This window comes from Camelus dromedarius, chromosome 5 (assembly GCF_036321535.1).
Source record: "Camelus dromedarius isolate mCamDro1 chromosome 5, mCamDro1.pat, whole genome shotgun sequence".
NCBI lineage: Eukaryota > Metazoa > Chordata > Mammalia > Artiodactyla > Camelidae > Camelus > Camelus dromedarius.
The window spans coordinates 27,422,527-27,441,632 of NC_087440.1; the positions used below are offsets into that span (position 1 = coordinate 27,422,527).

The window sequence follows — 19,106 nt, forward strand, 5'->3', positions numbered from 1 at the left end:
TTGTTTAGGCATCTCAGGTTTCAGATTTTAACTTTGCCTACATGGAGTCCTTCTCCTTCCTTCCTCTCTTACTAAGAGCAGGTTTCAATTATGTAATTATGGTTAAAGAGGTCTGAAGAGTTTTTACTCATATGCCTTCATCCTGACTGGATAATGGTTTGCAATGACTGGTTGGGAGCTGTGAAAACACAAATATGAGGCAGAAAGCTTGGCTATCTATATAAATATTTACCAACACACTAGACTATAAACTGCGAGAGGAGGGCCCATCTTTACCATATTCCTGATGGTTGTAGCCTCAGCATTTGGCTCACCTGATAACAATCCTACTAAAGTGGGCACGTGCTGAACATTCCCTGTCCACAACTAGTTATTGAATAGCTATTGAATTTATTTATTTATTCTGCATTAGACACTCTACATGCTCCATGCAATCAAAGTGACAAAGATAGACCAAAAGCCCACCCTCATGAAGTTTCCATCTTAGTGGCAGGGAGAGATAAGTAACAATGAAGAAAAATGATGCAGGGAAGTGGGGCAGAGGATTGTGGAGGGGTGAGGTGGGGGTGGAAGTGTTTCCATGGTAGAGGGTGTGGTCTGAGAAGCCTCCTGAAGGGGGAATCACAGTGATTAACAACATTTACTAGATATAGATAGTGATAGAGAAAGGTTGAGATATACAAAACCAGTGTTGGGGCTCTGAAACAGTTACTTCCAATGGAGGAGGTAAGCTCTGTCTCTTTGTATTTTTATTAGAGCAGTTTATATGACTCTTGGAGAAAAAAAAAACATGACTAAAGCATTGATCTTAGATGAGAAGGAGTTAATGAATTTGTAAAATATGCTTCCTTTTTGGGGGAATAGTTTACACACGGAGAGAACAGCTGGCTCCAATAGCTTGGTGGTGGGCTTTGGCTGGGCTGTTAATTATTTTGTGTATTTTGTGTATTTCTGACTATATCTCTCCTGCAGTCCACTTGACTAAGATAAGTCTTTGACCCCTGCTGAATGTTTGCATCTTGCAGGCAACTAGAAACTACGGCTCACTGGATGACTTAACCAAAAAAATTTTTGAAAACATTTAAAGTGCTGCACTGAGTTCATGGGTAGAAACTGCCGTTGGCACAAACAAAACATTCGGATGAGGAAGATTCTCTAGATACTGATTTAATGCAGACTTCCTTCTTGTTTCATTTATTTTGAAAACTCGATTTCAAGTTCCTAACAGTATCTAGTAGGCATTCAGTATTTCTTGATTCCTCAGGCTAATGCCTGCCTAGAGGGAAAAAACAAAACAAACAAAACAAACCCCACGCTGTTTGGGGTTTTGTTTTCTTAGCCAAGTACTTAAATCTCGACAATTTCATAAGTACCTTTCGATGGGTTTCATTGTTTTGTTTATTCTGCTGTAGACAGTACAGACACCTTCAAATTTCCTTCTATAGCAAATGTTTTTCAAAGCCATCATGTGATCTCGCTGATGGAGCCAGTCTGCAGACCCTGCAGCCGGGCTGATTTTTGCACGGGCTCTCACTTCGACACACACAACTTTACGGCCTCTTTGAGGCACCAGTTTTCAAGCTAAGAGAACAAATGAAAGTGTTCGCTCATCTTTCTTAAAATATTTCTGCGTTTGGTACGTTCGCCACTATTCATCGGGTTCTCAGTAATGAATGCAAAAATGTGACGTCGGTTTTTCACATACGTAGGTTGCCTTACATTGCTGGGAAGTTATTTCCTCTCTTTGCACTTTATTTTCCTGATTTATTAATCTTTAACATGCTATGGAAAACCTCGTCTCTCCTAAAGGCTGTTCTCTCCCGTTTAAAACTGGTTCAGGAATGGAGACCCTGCCTTTCCATTTCAGGTTTTTTGGGTCCTTCTAGGTTTACTCTGCCCCCGTTACTCCCTTCGGTACACTCGCAGCCGAGGCCGCCAGCATCTCAGCTGAAAGGAGCCGTGGCGGGCGAGGAGAGGAGGGTGTCATGTTGGCGACAGGCTCCTGCTGGCGGCCGGCGAGCCCGCCGAGGTTAACGGGGGCGCCGGGGTCAGCGCCCTAGAAGTTGGGGGCCTCGGGCGGAGCGGCCCCAGACTGGCGACCGCTCAACCAGAGCGCCCTGCAGTCCAGGTCCCTTCACCGGGAGAAAATCCCCTAATCTGTCCAGACCCCACGGAGATCTTGCTCTTCCCAGCGCAGTCTCCGCGACCCAGCGCGTCGCGGGGCCGACGCAGGCGGAGCGGAGGCGGCAAGAGGAAAAGCCCAGGCCTGGGGCGGAGGAGGAATGAGGGGCCGGGAGCCGGGGGGATTTCCTCCCGCGCTTCCCCCTCCAACGGGAGCGGAAAATGTGATTTGCTGTGCATTCCAGGCGCGGTTCCCTGGGGTGACCTCTCCCAGCCGGCCTGGGCGGGGGGAGCAGACAAAGAGGCGAGGCAGGCGGAGAGGGGACCCCGCGGGGAGGCAGGAGGGGTGCAGGGGGCGGGGGCAGTACCGGGAAAGGGGGCGGATAGCGGGTCCGGCGGCGGCGGCGGCGCCTGGCCAATGGAGAGGCGCGGCCCTGGGCGCCGCGCTCCGCTGCCGGCATTTAAACGGGAGACGGCGCGATGCCCTGCACTCGGTGCGCCCTCCGCGGACCGGGCGACCCAGTGTGCAGCGAGAGCGGTACTCTGTGTCCGGCTGACCCCGCGCCGAGCCCGGGCGGCTCGGGCCGCGGCCGCACACCGCGCCACGCGTCGAGAGCGCAGGCCCCTAAGGCCCGCTGCACTGACAGGTGAGCGCAGAGGCGTGTGTGTGTGTGTGTGTGTGTGTGTGTGTGTGTGTGTGTGTGTGTGTGTGTGTGTGTGTGAGAGAGAGAGAGATTGAAAGAGACAGATATAGAAAGAGGTAAGGGGTCGACAAAGGACTCCTGAGTCCTGCTGGGTGCAGACGCACGGCAGCCCTCCGCCGGCGCAGGCCGAGGCCCTGCGGTTCCTTGGGCATCCCCTGAAGAACCATCTCGGGGTCCTTCGGGCCAACGTCGTGGGTGCTGTGACCTCACCTTGCGCAATCTGCAGGGAAAGTCTGGGAAAGGAGATGTCAAGCAGAGGAGCCCGGCATCCCATTTACACCTCCCGGAGCTCCGCTGATGCGCTCCTGGTGCGCGTGGCAGCCGCGCTGGCCAGTCGCGCCCGCTGACTGAGAGCGCAGAGTCCGGGCGTCCGGAAAGCTGGAGTAGGATAATGAGCGGGAGCAGCGGCTCGGCCGCAGAGAGCGGGGCAAGTGGCACAGAGCGGGTCCCATGTGTTTGCGGCGGGACGCTGGGTCTGAGGAATTCGGGGAAGGGGGTGCCGGTGGGAGGGCCATGATCCACCCTGCCGCAGGGTGGAGGAACCCGAGAATCAGCGATACGCTATTTGCCCATCCTCAAGGTGAGATGGAGACTCGTGCAACAGCATAGCCGCCGAGTTCCGTCGCGGCGGAAACCTGAGGGTCTTAAACCCGACAGATGAAGTGCGGTGCGCTGTCCCGGATGCCGAGTCCAGCGAGCCCCGCGGTGCTGACACGGCAAATACCGCACACATCCACGTGCTGGCTGCGTACTCCTGGGCGCTGGGTTTCCTCTTCTAGGCTTCTCCCTGCCCCATGCGCGGCTTGGCTGAACCGCAGACGTCCAGGCGCTGGACACTGACAACCCGCCGGGTCCCACTTCAGCGGGTACTCCTTAATTTGTGTCCGAAAGGCCCCCGCCTCGCCTTGCCGCGCCTTCCTCGCTACGGACGATGCAGGACTGGCGGCGGGGGGCTGGTCCCTGGCTTGGACTCCCAGGTCACCCCTGGTCCTCGCCCTCCGATTTGCTCTCAACTCACCCAGCAAGGCTGGGAGGCCGGCAGGGTGTCGGGGCTGTCACCTCACGGGCCGAAGTTATTCGTAGATTTCGGGCTTGGGAAGAACAGATGAGCCACCAACCACTCTGGTTGGCATTGTCTTCGAATTCCAGCTCTGCCTAGGGGGCACCCCAGCCTGGCGTTTTCCTGAGTCGGGCTCTGGCCAAGGTCCCCCGGGTGAGGCGGGGGACAGACGGGAGCCTCTTCAATGAAGTCCTTCCAGCGCTCCCAAAGCCTGCCTGAAGGAGCCCCTCCCCCCTTCAAATCTGGCTGCTGCCTTCTCCTCCCCTGCCCACTCCTAATCCTGGCTCTCTTAGAAATATAGCCTCGAAGTTAGGGGTTAAAAATCTCTTCTTAAATGGTACAGGGACAGAGAGGAGACCATCGGTAGGTAATTGGATCTCCCGCTGGAAAGAGCAGATCCGAGCAGTGCGCGCGTCTGTTTATGTTCCCCTTCGAGATGGTGCCAGGACACGAGTTGATTAAAACAATCTATTGTGTTAAATGGGTCCCCAGGGACTTCAGCTGTCCCAGGGACCCCAGAGTAGTGGCTTCCTTCTGGCTGTACACACAAGTTAAATAAATAGCGGAGAAGAGGTTAAGATAACCCCATCACAGGCCCAGGAGTCTCCTTTCACCCCAGGGCTTTCCAGCGCCCCCCCCTTTCTTTCTTTCTTTTTTTCTTTTTTTCTTTGCGGGGGGTAGAAAGACTGGAGCAAGGGGGACTAGAAACGATGGTCCTTTTTAAAGCAATGAGAAAAAGATTTTAAGAAAACTACAGATTCTCATCTCCTCCCTGGCACACTCCAGCTCACAACAGTAGGTGATTTGATTACCATCACTGGATAAATTGCATGCTCCAAACTGTTGGTATTAACTAACTATTTAAGGGCTCTTTATGGTGTAGTTGCCGTGTGTAGCGCTGTGTGTGTGTGTGTTTAACCCCCGGGCCATTGTAGGAATTGAAGTGTTTTGTAAACTTTGTAATTTCATAGGTTTCCTATTTTCTTAAAAGTTCATTTTGAGTGAAGTGTTTAGGTAACCCATCCACAATCCGGAGGAAATACAAGTTGGCTAACATAGTCTTTATGTGAATGGTTTCACAGGAGTGTAGAAGCTTATTACATCCTCACATCTCTGAATGAGCGCGGCCTGCCTTGTCTTCTAAACCGAAGGCTTTAATCTTAAGGTTTAAGTGTTAAAAGTGATGTCAGGCCAAGAAATTTTATGCCACAAAGCCCTCTCCCAAGAAATGCGTATCAGCAGCAGAGCTGTGCAGAACTGAGAGAAAAGGACACACAGGAAAACCTAAACCTTTTATATAAAAGGAGTGGGGGTAGGGGAGTTGACTGTAGCATCCAACTGAAAGGCACAGATCAAGCCAGTGTTATCAGCCTGTTTCTTTCAGCTGCAAGGAATTGTCTTTAATTTTAATATATGCTCTTAGAAATACAAAGTACAATAGGAATTCCTGGGGCCAAAAGTTTTTTTTCCTTCACATGTGAACAAAACAGAGATTTATTTGAGTTACAGTATTCTTCCAACTTTATTGCATTAGAAACATGTCCATGTGTCCCTTATTAAATACTGTGCTGGGTGTCCCCAGCATAGTTGTTAAGGACATACATTTGGGGGCTAGTAGGTAAAATGGGGTTCAAAACCTGACTTTCCCACTTAGGAGTTGTTAAGAACATACATTTGGGGGCTAGTAGGTAAAATGGGGTTCAAAACCTGACTTTCCCACTTAGGAGCTATGTGGCCTTGGACAAATTCCTAACTTTTCAGAGCCTAGATTCCCTAATTGGTAAAAGGAAGATGATATTATCTACCTCATATTTTGTTGTGAAAAATAAATTATAAAATTCCATCAGAATTTAGCATAATTCCTGGCAGAGTAAGGGTTTAAAAATATAGGTAGCTCTTCTTTTTAGTGGTGGTGTTGAGAAGGGCAGTAACATTATACGGCATCTGTGTATACCACAAGGTGGTTCTGAAATTAAATCCCAAATCCCACTCACACGGGGACTAACACACATTTTTCACTACAATAGAAAACCCATGACTTGGCTGCCTCTCAGTAGTGCTGCTCAGTGAACATTTAGCATTTATTACTTTCTAACTTGTTTCCTGTTGACCGCAGGAATTGTATACAATCATTAACTTCACCAAAAAAAAAAAAAAAAAAAAAAAAAAAGGAAATCTTCCTATGAGCCTAGAGAGCTCCTGAGATACTTAACCACTGGGTGGTCTCCTCTGTGCCCTCCGTGATGTTGGACCCCAGCCTGATTTAGCCTGAATTGTCTTCAGAATAGGGAGGTTGTGGTTAGGGTACTTGTAATACATATACAATGAGACTTTATCCTCTACTAGTTTGCCAACCATTTAACTTTTATCTTCTTGGTGCAAATTGGCTGAAGATAAAAACTCAACCCAGTATATTCTTAAGAAATTCTCTGCTCAATTTCTAAAAGTCGATTATCTTTTTAAAAATAAAAGATCAAATCAAAAAGACCTTTGCCCTTCTCAAAGATTTAATACTGAGAAAAAGGAATAGATTATTTTAAAACCTGGCCTGCACTTAGAGCATTTGCTGTCACTTCCATTATGTTTTTATGCTGGGGAATAATTTGATGTCATGCCTGTTGAGTATCTTTCTAAAACTTAATTCATCGGGAGAAATTGATCAGACATTCAGCCATAGACGTCTGGCTTGCTGACCACTGTCTCCTCACTGTTAATCCCACTCAACACTCCATTTCAATGATTAAGCAGGTTGGTTAGCTAAAATGAGAAATATGGCAGAAGAGTGCTGAAAGGAGCTGGCCTAAACTTACACAAAGATATTGAGGATATTGGAAACAGGTTACACGTAACCCTCTTATTTCTGACTCCCCAGAATTAGATGATCGTGTTCTTAGGGTCTTGTGGAGATTGGAATAAATCACCATGACCTGCACAAGACAGAGGTGGTTGATACGGCTTAGCCTGTGTGCAGATGTTTGCTGTTGATCACTAAGGGCAACCTGAAGGAAAGCATCAGGTAGAGAAGACCTGCTTTGAGATGGTCTGTGTCCTCCGGGACAAGTGGTATAGGGGTGGACAGTAGTAAAGAGGAAAAAAAAAGATGAGTGGGTGGGTCTTGCTGGTGGGAAACTGGTGCAAAGAAAGCTCACCATGAAAGTATGATCACGTGACTTGGAGCAGGAGAAATGCATTAAGTGGAAGTTGAGGCAGCATTTGAAAAGAAGAATATTGTCTGCAAAGGAGAATAAAGAGAGTTCTTTGTGCATATATGATGCACACTGGGTCCATGAGATGCAGTTTTAATCATGTGAGAGGGTCATTTCATGAATGCAAATTGCCAGAAAAGTTTTTAGCTCATGGTTGAACATAGGTTATAATTTGTAAGAATCTAAATCTGGATTAGCATTTGGTTTCATTTTTGATAATGGGGCAGTCTGCTCCCTGTTGATGTGAGCAGAATTGTTGTCAAGTAATTGACATTTTCTTAGTCTTTTCCATGTCTGTGATATTTACAAAGTGCAAATTATTTGGTGGCAATACAGTTGGGATTTTAAGAGCAAAACAGTCCTGTTTCCTTCACTGAGTAAATCAAGACCCTTTTGGTGTGGGGTGAGGTTGGGTGATTGACCACAATGACTTGACAGAGCCCTGCTTCTAGTACTAATTATAGTTCTCACTCCCCTCATTCTTACTCACGTGGAATATGCAGAGCCCTTCAGAGCACAGCTGTTCTCTAAGAAGCTGGAGTCTCAGTTGATTGAGATTCCTGAAATTGGTTTTTACTTCTCTCCAAAGAGCTAGTCATAAGATTTAAGAACTCAAAAGCTGAAGATCTTTAAGGAGTAGGCTTTTTGAAAATGAAGCCATTTCAGAATATTTTTCACATATTTTGAGAAAATTTTTCTTTTCTTAAAAATAAACAAATAAACAGCCTGTCACTCTCCATCCCCTTTTCTTATGGGGTTTGCACACTCCCAAAGGAACAGGAAGTTGGTCCAAATTAAAACAGAAAACCACAGTTGACTTACTTTGAATTTACTGCTTTATTGTTGGTGTCTGCCATAGTGAATACAATGGCTTTAATTAGGGAATAAACCCCACAGTGGTCTCAGTGGAACAAGGTAAAAAGTAGTGGGTATTTGGGATTTTCCTCAAAGAAGGAAGAGAAGAACTGAGAAGCTCCCTAAGCTAGAAGGAGTTTGCTCTACTGAGGGTCAGAAATCAAAAGAATTGCAGTCAGCTCTGCTATCCATCAGCACGAGTGCGCAGGCATTTGTAAATGCACAGAATAGGAACTCCAACGGTCAGTGTGGTCGGTAACCATCCAATTCGTTCAACGAAGGAGCACCTACTTTGCCGGGCACAGAGGATGAAGTGATGAATAAGTCCTAGACTCTCAGACTAGGTATTTATTTAATAATGGGTGGGGAAATGCCAGGAAGGGAAAGTTGGGTATAAAGAGGATCTTAAATTGTTCTGGAGAAAGAAAATTGCACTTTTTTTTTTTTTTTGGACGGATGTTTGTGGGAGGGGCTGGCCCCATGACATAAACCTGTCCCTTGGGGTCAATATACATTCCTGGTCACATCTCAGATTGGCCTCTGTGATGGTGGCTCTGAGACTCTTGGTCTGCGAGGGTTAGATTGTTCTGGAGGCCACTTCTAGTAGGGATGGGGGAAGGTGGTGGAGGCCTCAGGTTGTTGCATGTGCTCCTCATTGAAACAGGCAGAGACTGAATTTTAGTTTAGCACCTGACCCTGAATTGAAAAAAAAGAACAGAAACTTGTGAAAGCTTCTCAAATTCACAATATATTTGCCCAGGAGACTGAACTGTCATGGCTTAAGTTATCCTGGTCTCTGGAGAAAATCAGCACTGTCTTATAACTGGACTTTCCTCATGAGTGATTTTTTTCCAAGACAAAACAAGGAAATTAATTTTTTGTTGTTGTTGAGGCAAAAAAAAAAAAAAGGCTCTGTTTAAAGAACAAGGATGTTGTAACATAAACTGACAAAAGCCAGGGAGTCTGCAGTCAGAGGAGGAGCTAAATGTCACTTTATCAGCTCCAAACTTGAACTTGCCCAAAAGTATTAGGTTCATGTTTAAAAGATGGAGCCATTTAAGGATACTTTAAATTGAATATTTAATAATCTTAATTTGACATTCTCCTTAGGGTTGCATGGCCTTTACTTACAGGGGCTGCCCCTTAGAGAATGTCCACCCTGCCTTTGTCTTTGACAGGTAGTAGGTCATTGCTCCAGCTACTAGTGCCAACTCGTCCAGTTCTTTAGGGGGGCCACGAGAAGGTTACTATTAAATGACACTTAGTGGTTATCACGTGTCATGCTGGTGGACAGAAGAGAGCAGGGACATGGTGCTTCACAGCTGTGACCTTGGGTTCAGAGCCATGATGCGGGCAGAAGACAGGGGAAGCCTCAGGATTCAGGTCAGACTTGGTGTGATGGCCTGAGGGTGGAGGCTGTGAATTTGAAACTGTAAAAGTCACTGAGTCTGGACTCACCGACATAGAAAACAAACTTATCTTTACTAGGGGGGAATGGGGTGGGGAGGGGTAAATTGGGAGTTTGGGATTTGCAGATATTAACTACTATATATAAAACAGATAAACAACAAGGTTCTACTGTATAGCACAGGGTCCTATATTCAGTATCTTGTAATAACCTATAATGAAAAAGAATATGAAAAGGAAAAAAATATATGTATAACTGAAACACTATGCTGTACACCAGAAATTAACGTAACATTATAAACTGACTATACTTCAATTTTTTAAAAAGGGAAAACTCATTGAAAAGAAAATCTTCCACATTTTCACACCTCCCTCCATGCCCCATGGCTGCAGGTGTTATAGGAACTGCTGTTCAAAGCTTGTTAGAAAGGCAGACCTACTGAATTAGATTTTGCATTTTAGCAATATCCCCAGGTGGCTGTCTGCACATTCAGGTTTGAGAAGCACTGTCCTGGAGTTTTTTTTTTTAATAGAGATACCGGAGATGGAACCCAGGACCTCGAGCATTTTAAGCATGGATTCTACCACTGAGCTATACCCATCCCCCACCCAGGAGACTTTTAATACTCTGATGCTTCTCTCTTGCACCCTCCTTTGGGGAAGATGTGTCCCCTGCTTCTCCTCTTCCTCCTCTGTCTGCCCTGCCTTCTTTGGATACCCTGCTTTAGAACAGTCTTCCTTTCTCTGGTTTACATTCCTCACTCCATTCATCTTTTTCTCTCTCCATCCTTGCTTTCCTTTTCCTTTTCCTTTTTCTTTTTCTTTCTTTTTTTGGGGGGGGTCAGTTCCTCCTTGGCCTCCTCCTCCTTATTTAATACATACATATAATATATATATTTTTGCCATTGTTCATATGCCATTGCTACTGCTGACCTACCTCTGACTCCAGACCCATCCACAATCATTCGCTATCATGAGCTATTTGGCATGTCTATGGTACTTGTTAGTGTAAATATTTGCACATACTTATTCTCTTGTGCCCATGTTCTCCCTTCTAAATTCTATCCACACATGTACATGCACATCCACATATATGTGAATTACCTATTTCCTTATTTAAAAGCAGAAAAATGGGTATCATGGTATAAAGAATGATATAATGAATATCTGTGCCCAGTTTTAAAATGAGAATGAGGGGTCCGGGAGTCTCATGAGTTACGGGATCGTTCTGGTAACGTAATTCGTTCTGTCTGCTATACGGCCATATGTTTGGTTAGTTCTCAAGTTGCTTTCACGTTTACGTCAGATTTGATCTGAACAAGCTATCTGGGGAGATGAGGAATTTGTCTCTTTGCTTAAATGAAGTCATTTATTGAGAAGTAAAGTGTTTCTCAAAGTCAGACAGCAAGCTGTTGCCCTAGGGCTTTGACTAGATGCTCAGTGTTGATTTTCTGTCTCGTGCTCTTCTGGTGAAGGATTCTTCCTCTGCCTGGTCTCCACGCGTCTCCTTCCGACGCCTGATAACAGGGAACATCTCATAAGCTCTGACCAACCAAACTCAGGAAGGGCTCAGGCTACTTAGGGAGAAAAGACTGAGACCCTTTCCTGGCAGATGCGCCCTCTGGGCGTGGGGCTAATTCGTCTTGGCTGTAAAACAAGATGGAAAATGTTTCCTCAAAGAGGTGCAAAGGTAATCTGGCATTGACATTAGTAGGAATTTACTAAATACTGTCAAGTACAAGGATGAACACAGTCAAGTGACCATAATACAATGTCAAGTGTAGTTGGTGTCAGGAGCCAGTCAGAAATTCCCGCGGGAGCACAAGTGACAGAGAGATGGTCCTGGCTGAGTTCACACCTGGGCTTGTGGACTGCGTGACCCTGGGCAGCTACGGCACGGCTTGATGGTCCAGAGGTTAATGATTCATGGAGGTACCCCAAGAGTAAATTAGACAGTTCACATTAAAGTGTTTGGCAAGTGCCTGAAAAAATGTTAGCGGCTATTAATGTTTTCATTAATGAACTTTCCCACCTTTTCTGTCTCCCCCTTCTGTGTCTCCTCCTTCCTTTAGCATGAGCCGCACGGCCTACACTGTGGGGGCCCTGCTTCTCCTCTTGGGGACCCTGCTGCCGGCTGCTGAAGGGAAAAAGAAAGGGTCCCAAGGGGCCATCCCCCCTCCGGACAAGGCCCAGCACAACGACTCCGAGCAGACTCAGTCTCCCCAGCAGCCTGGCTCCAGGAACCGGGGGCGGGGCCAGGGGCGCGGCACGGCCATGCCGGGGGAGGAGGTGCTGGAGTCCAGCCAGGAGGCCCTGCACGTGACCGAGCGCAAGTACCTGAAGCGAGACTGGTGCAAAACCCAGCCGCTGAAGCAGACCATCCACGAGGAGGGCTGCAACAGCCGCACCATCATCAACCGCTTCTGCTACGGCCAGTGCAACTCCTTCTACATCCCCAGGCACATCCGCAAGGAGGAAGGCTCCTTTCAGTCCTGCTCCTTCTGCAAGCCCAAGAAGTTCACCACCATGATGGTCACGCTCAACTGCCCCGAACTGCAGCCGCCCACCAAGAAGAAGAGGGTCACGCGCGTCAAGCAGTGTCGTTGCATATCCATCGATTTGGATTAAGCCCGGGCACACCCTGCCTGTCCTCGGGCTGCAGCCCCAGGCCGGCCCAGGGCCAGACCTAAAACAACCCGATTCTTACTTGGCTTAAACCTAGAGGCAAGAAGACCCACCGGCTGCCCCCTGATGGGAGCCTGCTAGTGCGTAGTCTGTGTGCATGAGTGTGAGGGGGAGCCTGCGGGTGTTTGCAGACGCCGGAGGTCACACAGCCCCTGCCAGAGGGCACTTCTATTCTGTAAACGTATCTGCTTCCCTGCGGGATGGCACAGAAAGCTCACGCCACCCGATGCACATTGGAAGGGGCAGGGCTGTGGTTCCATTCTGCCTTGGTCTTCCACGGGCCCTCCTGGGGACCAGAATCTCCCTTCAGAATGAATGTTCATGGAAGAGGCTACTCTGAGGGCAAGAGACCTGTTTTAGAGCTGCATTAGCCTTGGAAAAGATTTTTCAACCTGTTCTTGCTTCCTCCTCCTTCTTCCCTCTCACAGTTCATCCCTTCTTAGGATCTCAGTGACTATTTCCATCTAACCCTCTACCTGCCAAGGGCTTTCAGATAACTCACTTGACCATAGGTGTAAATGTTTCCCACTTGGGGAAGACCTTTCAGACTCTGGGGGAGACTGGTGGGGCGGGGGCAGGAAGGATGAAGGATTGAGAGAAGGGAGAGACTGAGGATGAGGACCAGTCCAGACGTGCAGAGTCTGGAAAGGCTGACCCCCAAACACAGTGAGACCCATGCTTTAGCAGGTTTTTGTCCTGGCATTTAAAGAGCCCAAAGTGAACAGAGGAGAAGTGAAATTGCCCCCCTCCGCCCCCAAATCATTAATTGTAATCACTGATCACTCTGGCTGTCACTGTGACTGCATGAACCAGCTGTAGTCCAGTAGCAAACTTCAAACCTAAATATTGACCTCCCCTGTTTTCAGAACCAAGTGAGTGTGAGCTAAACCAAACAGCCTCTCCTGCTTTGCGCCTCAGGGGGACAAAAGATGTAGTTCAGACACTCCTCCATAGGAATAGGAAAAAACCCAAAACTTCATAAGCAGAAGGTCCTATTATGTTTCCTTTTGCTTGGCTATAATCACCTTGTTCCCAGTTCATTATTTCTGTGTCATGCTTCTGGGAGCCACAGCCCTGTATTATAAAGGTTCTGCCTCGGCCGAATGTCCCTGGCATTGAAGAGCCAGGCTGAGGAGAGAGTTTTGGGCCGGCTTCTTTTTAGCTAGAAGTATATTTTGGGTCTTTTTGTTTTAGCCATTGACAAGAGGTTGAGCTTGAGAGCAGAGGAAGGAGAGGAAGGAGATTACCTCTGGCTAAGGAGTAAGTTCAATGCCAAGGAGGAGATGTAAGGGGTATGGCCTCCCTTTCTTCCTTGGCCCTCTGAGGGTCTAATGGGAAACCCCAGTTAAGAAATCAGAGCATTTGGGTGCATTAGCTGTCCTACTGGTAGGATTTATGTAACATCGTGACCATTCAGAGCCTACTGGTAGGCTCTGTTCTCTGATCATACTTGGGGTACCCCCAGTGCCTATTAAGGATTTATCCAGTGGCCAAAGTGCAGGGTGGGTGAGCCTTCCTGCATTTGGGATTTGGCCAACTTGCTCTCTTCAAGCCTGAGGATTTTACACGTAAACCACCCCCACCCCCAACACTCTTTTTGCCTTGCGTCTACTCAGCCTCACCAGCCAAGTCACGTGTAACATGGGAAACAAGCACCATAGACTTGGCGTTTCGGTTGCCCATCAAGGCTCCAGCATTCAAAGAACCATTGCAACTAAAGAGGCTGCTTCTATTTTATTTTTGTTTTGGTCCAGTGCTCTCCCAACTAACAACTAAATAGGAACCATACTTTGAGGCAGAAATCATCTTGAACACCCAAAATATTGGGTCTAATTTTAAAACTTTTAAACTCACTACTGATGATTCTCTACGAGGCGAATTTGTGCAAACGCAGAGTCTGTGCATTTCCTATACACTGTACGCCCCTGCCCTGAATCCTTCTCTCATCCACGTCTTCCAACAATAAAGCACAGAATGGATTTAATTAAGCATGCCAATGCTAAGCCAGAATTTTGAGGGTAGGGGAGAGGAAAAGAAAGGGGAAGGAGCTGAAAATATAAAACCACACCAGAGAGGGAAAAATGACATTCAGAACCAGCAGACACTGAATCTCTCTTGTTTTTCTAACTCTGCCACACGCATACGATTTTGTTAAAAAGAGATGACTAAAGTTGGCAGCAGGAATCTTCTCTTTAGTAGCTTGTACCACAGTCTTGCATGTAAGTCGGATTTGGCTTAAGTAAAGAGAATTTCCTCAAAATTAACTTCACTGGGATAATGAGCAGTGTAACTGCCCTAAAAGCGCAGCGCTCGCCAAAGAGGGAAATGCCTGCTTTTCTTACTGTGCCTATATTAAGACTAGCACAAGTACCGCGTGTCTTCCAACATTTACTGAAGTGCCATATCTGTTACATATTGTATTGAAGTCACCGATGACGTAATGATACTTTTTTTCATTACTGTAGTAGACTTCTTTCATGGCAAGATATTTGTGGTCTAGATCTTTCCTATTAAAATAATGCCAAACACCAAATATGAATTTTATGATGTACACTTTGTGCTTGGCATTAAAAGAGAAAAACACACATCCTGCAAGTCTGTAAGTTGTTTTTTTGTTATTGTAGTGCTTCGAAGTTAAAAAATGTAAGCAAAAAAAAAATCTGGAGGAAAGGCTAATTTCCACTGTGTGGAATGTGAATAGTTAAACAAAGTTATGGTTATTTAATGTAATTATTGACTCAAATCCTTTGGTCACTGTGATTTCAAGCATGTTTTCTTTTTTTTTTCTCCTTTATATGACTTCCTCTGGGTTGAGCAAAGAAGAGGTTGGCACGTTGTATGTTGTTGGTGGCTTTTATCAGGTCAGAGGGAAACAATAAAATCCTCACACGTCTGAACGTGCACTAGAGTCAAGACCTGAGCTTTTATTTTTTTTAATTGACTGTTCCTTAAAGGTTAACATTTCTAAGGCAACTTTAGAAAGATTTTTAAATGTTATTTCAGAAGAATTAAGATGTGTATATACAAATAGCAGATACAAATGAATAGTTCACGAGTCCTTTTAAGGAGAAAAATCTAAAATAAAAACAACAATGTATGTACGGAACCTTTATAAATGACCAGTTCATGCTTAAGAGTGAAAGTAGTTCTGATTTGTCATTCTCACAATATTTAATATCAACTGTATTATGTCTGCTTTAATCATTTAAAAACCACAGAGGATATATAAAGACTATGATTGAAGTCCTTTGCTGTGTATGAGGATGAGGGGGCATTTGAGAGTCTCATAAAAGCTAATGTGGTTTAAAGCAAAGTTCTATGAATCTGTAACTAGAATATAATTTCACCCCAATAATGCTCTAGCTAACCTTTCCCAAAAAGCAACCGATAAATCGAACCTTTTCTCTGTTTGTGTGTGTGTGTGTGTGTGTGTTTAACTGGTAATGTTCACAGGGTAGGCAGGGATTCACTTGCCACGGGAAGGGAGATAGCAAAGAGATCATGAGATCTCCTGTGATCTGAAAGGGTATTTTTTCCACCTAGACTCTCCAGATCCCACTTGATTTCAGCAGGCTATCTCAGGCTCTGGTTGTTAGAAGCAGGGGAAACCTGGTGAGTGATGGAAAGAACCAGCCTCTTCCCCAGAGCTAGAAAGGAGAGTTAGAGTGCTGACAAGAAGTCTGCAATGACATTAGCTTTATTTTGAGATGTTCAAGGGGAAAGGGGGCGAATGAGTTGGGGCTGAGCAGAGGAAAGAGCTTTCTAATGATGAGAGTGAGTCAGCAATGCAATGAGCTGCCTTTGAGATGATCAACTGCCTGTCCTTGGAGATAGTAAAACATAGGCCATAACGTGATAGAGATTTGCGGCATTGTGAGTTGTTGCCCTGCGTGTTGACTGAGTGCATTTCTGAGGTCCTTTCCCACTCAGGTGTACAATACAGGATTTCTTCTACGTATTGGTGCTCCGACAGTGAGAATGAAAATGCCAGCAACTTTGTATGGAGAGCTTATGCCAGACATTGTGTCAAGGGTTTTATTTTAATTGTTTTGTATTTGATCTTCAGAGTGGCTCAACTATGTGTGCACATAGTTACCATCGCTGCCAGGAGGCAGTGAGCTCATACGGTCTTAGTGGAGCTCCTGTGCCCTTAAACACTGTGGAAGATTGTGAGGGATTCATCTTACATCGGTTTGTTCTTTTGAGGACAGAAAACAGCCCTCTCCAGATAGATCCAACTCCTGATTATCTGCAGCTAATGATCAAGGCCACCTGAGGTTCTAGATGGCGGTAATCACAGGCCCTAGCTCGGAAGCATTCAAAGCCTCTTTTCGCCATGGCCTCCTCAGACTTGGAGGGGAAAGAAGGCAGCAAGTACCAAGGAGACAGTGTCCTCAGAAAAGCCGCCCTCACACCTGGGAGGTAACATCTGGACAGGGTTTGAAGGCAGTGGGACTGGAAACAGAAAGGCATCCGAGGTTTAAAAAAAAGTACGTGATACAATGTCAACAAAAATGGAGTGAAGAGTTTGGAAATTCTCCCCTCCATAAAAGCAATGATAAACTGGCAAAATTAGAATCAAATTTTTAGAACTCCAGAAACTAACCTAAGGCTCTGCAGCAGTCTGAGGAGCATTTATTCAAAAAAAAAGGGCTGAATCTCTGTAAGATCAGTGAGCATTGTGGTATTGTAACATGCCCTATTCTCATCTCCTTCCCCCGGTTCCCTAGAAGCCTTGAAAACCAACAGCTTGCAATTCTGATGAACACCAGCAGTCTGGAAGCCACTGGAGTAGGTAAAATGGGTTTGGAGTTCTTTTAAAGCCAAAAACCCAGGGAAGTGTAATTATTTGATCTGTCTGTCAGGACCTGAGGCCCCACTTGCAAGGGCAGACTTTACCTGACCTAATTGGAAGTTGCCCAGTGTGAAAAGCCCTGTTGAAAACAATCAGAGGCAATTGAGTACTTTTGTGGCTGCCTTAGGCAGTGGACAGCAGTTGGGGGAAGCAATAAGCTAAACAAAAAGCTTAAAAGGAGACTGTAGAATGAGACCAGGGAGTGGGGTAGGGGGGCGAGGTGGGGGGGCGCTTTGAAAAGCTCCAGTATGTTCCTGGGAATCTAGAAAGCCAAGTCATGTATAGGGCTGTGCAGGAAGAATCTGAGAAGGCCCCAGGCGCTTACCTAAGGCTGCCCTTGAGCTCTGCACAGGCAGAAAGCAAAGGCTGAGTTGTCAACTGCCTGGCTGAGTGTTGAAGGTGCACCCCAACATTCACACAGAGCCCCTCAGCAAAGACTGGAAGACTTATTGGTTTCAAGTGTTTGAGGAAATCACTGCTCAGCTACTAGCTGACCACTAAGCTAACCAAGTAGTGCCATTTGCAACAAAAAATACAGACTTTACAGAATTAGTTCAGAAAAGTTGCTAAACAAAGAAGCAAACAGTAACAACAACAAATCCTGGGGAGGGGGAGAGAGACTGATTTCAAGATCTACCATATCATATTACTTAGAAACACTCACTTTTCAACAAAAAATTATGAAACATGCAAAAAAAAAAAAAAAAGAAAAAAAAAAAAAAGAAAGTATGGGCCACACACAGGGAAAAAAGCAAACAAAGAAACTGTCCCCTAGGAAGCCTGGACATTAGACTTATTAGACAAAAATTTTAAGTCAACTGTTTGCATATGTTCAAGAACTAAGAAAAAACATTTGTAAAGAACTTAAGGAAAACAGGAGAATGAAACTGCACCAAATCCTAAATACCAATAAAGGGATAGAAATTATATACATATATAAAAAAAAGAACCAAATAGAAATTCTGAAGTTGAAAGTATAACATGCGAAATAAAAATTGTCCTAGAGGGGCCGAACAGCAGATTTGACCAGGCAGAAGAAATCTGAGAAAACTTTCCCTAGCCTGGTATGAGAGAGAGACAGAGACACAGAGAAGAGGGAGAGAAGACAGTTTTAAAATCAGGAATAAAAGAGGGAATGGTACTATGAAACTTACAGAAATAAAAAGGAGAATAAGGGAATATCATATACAACCAGATGCCAACAAATTAGATAACCTCAGTGAAACCGACACATTTCTGACATAAAATGTCTGATTTCCTTTTTTGATGTTTGACTACTGACATCTTTTAAGCCTTGCTCCTCCTGTCTTCCCCTGCTGCCCCCCGCTGCGTAAGCTGGTAAGAAAGCCCAGGTTCTCTTTCACTGGCACTGATGAGATGATGGAACTGCAAGGGCCCATCTCCTCCAGGTGGGAACCCTCATCCCAGCCACCATAAAAACTGCAAGTCGGTTCCCGTTCCCTGCTCTCTCAAGCCGTTTTCAGACAGGTTGGGAGGCCCGCCCTTCTCTCCACAGAAAGCCTCATTATGTGAGTAATAAATCTCTTCCTTTACTCTTGGTGTGTGTGTGTGGTGTCACTGGTGTGAACCAAACTTTGGGTAAGGGTCTATTCTGTTTATGCAGGTGTCTCCAACACCTAGAAACACACAAACTCCTGAAACTGACTCAAGAAGAAACAGATATTTGAATGAAACTGGCGCAAATAAAGAGATTGAATTAGGAACCAAAAAACTTTCCATAAAGAAAAGCCCAAGACCATACGGCTTCACTGGTGAATTTTACCAAATATTTAAAGAATTAATACCAAGTCTTTATAACCTCTTCTGAAAAATAGAACAGGGAACACTTTCTGCCTCATCCTATGAAACCAGTATTACCATGATACCAAGAGCAGACATCCTAAAAGAAAACTATAGACAAATATCCCTTATAAATATAGATGCACAAATCCTCAGCAAAATGGTAAGTATCTAAATCCAGCAACATATAAAAAGGATTGCACACCATGATCTAGTGAGATTTGCCCCAGGAATGCAAGTTGGTTTAGTCATCTATCAATGTAATACAACATATTAACAGAATAAAGGACAAAAGCCACACAATCATACAGAAAAATCCCTTGACAAACTCCAACAGCCTTCCACGATACAATCACTCAACACACGAGGAATATAAGAGCATTTTCGCAACCTGACAAAAGGCATCTATGAAA

General features: G+C 45.5%; 1 protein-coding gene across 1 annotated transcript; it reads left to right on the forward strand.

Moving 5' to 3' along the window:
- Window positions 1-2,596: 2,596 nt before the first annotated feature.
- Window positions 2,597-15,281, forward strand: GREM1 (gremlin 1, DAN family BMP antagonist). Its single transcript, XM_010981168.3, has 2 exons — window positions 2,597-2,768; window positions 11,426-15,281. The coding sequence occupies exons 1-2, from the start codon at window positions 2,602-2,604 to the stop codon at window positions 11,979-11,981; spliced, it is 723 nt and encodes a 240-aa protein (XP_010979470.3). The 5' UTR covers window positions 2,597-2,601; the 3' UTR covers window positions 11,982-15,281.
- Window positions 15,282-19,106: the final 3,825 nt, after the last annotated feature.

Excerpts from the sequence above, each read along its gene's own strand:
- GREM1 (XM_010981168.3), top strand. The coding sequence starts at position 2,602 with ATGCCCTGCACTCGGTGCGCCCTCCGCGGACCGGGCGACCCAGTGTGC. Across the intron at positions 2,769-11,425 it reads AAGGCCCGCTGCACTGACAG|CATGAGCCGCACGGCCTACA; the intron begins GTGAGCGCAGAG and ends TCCTTCCTTTAG.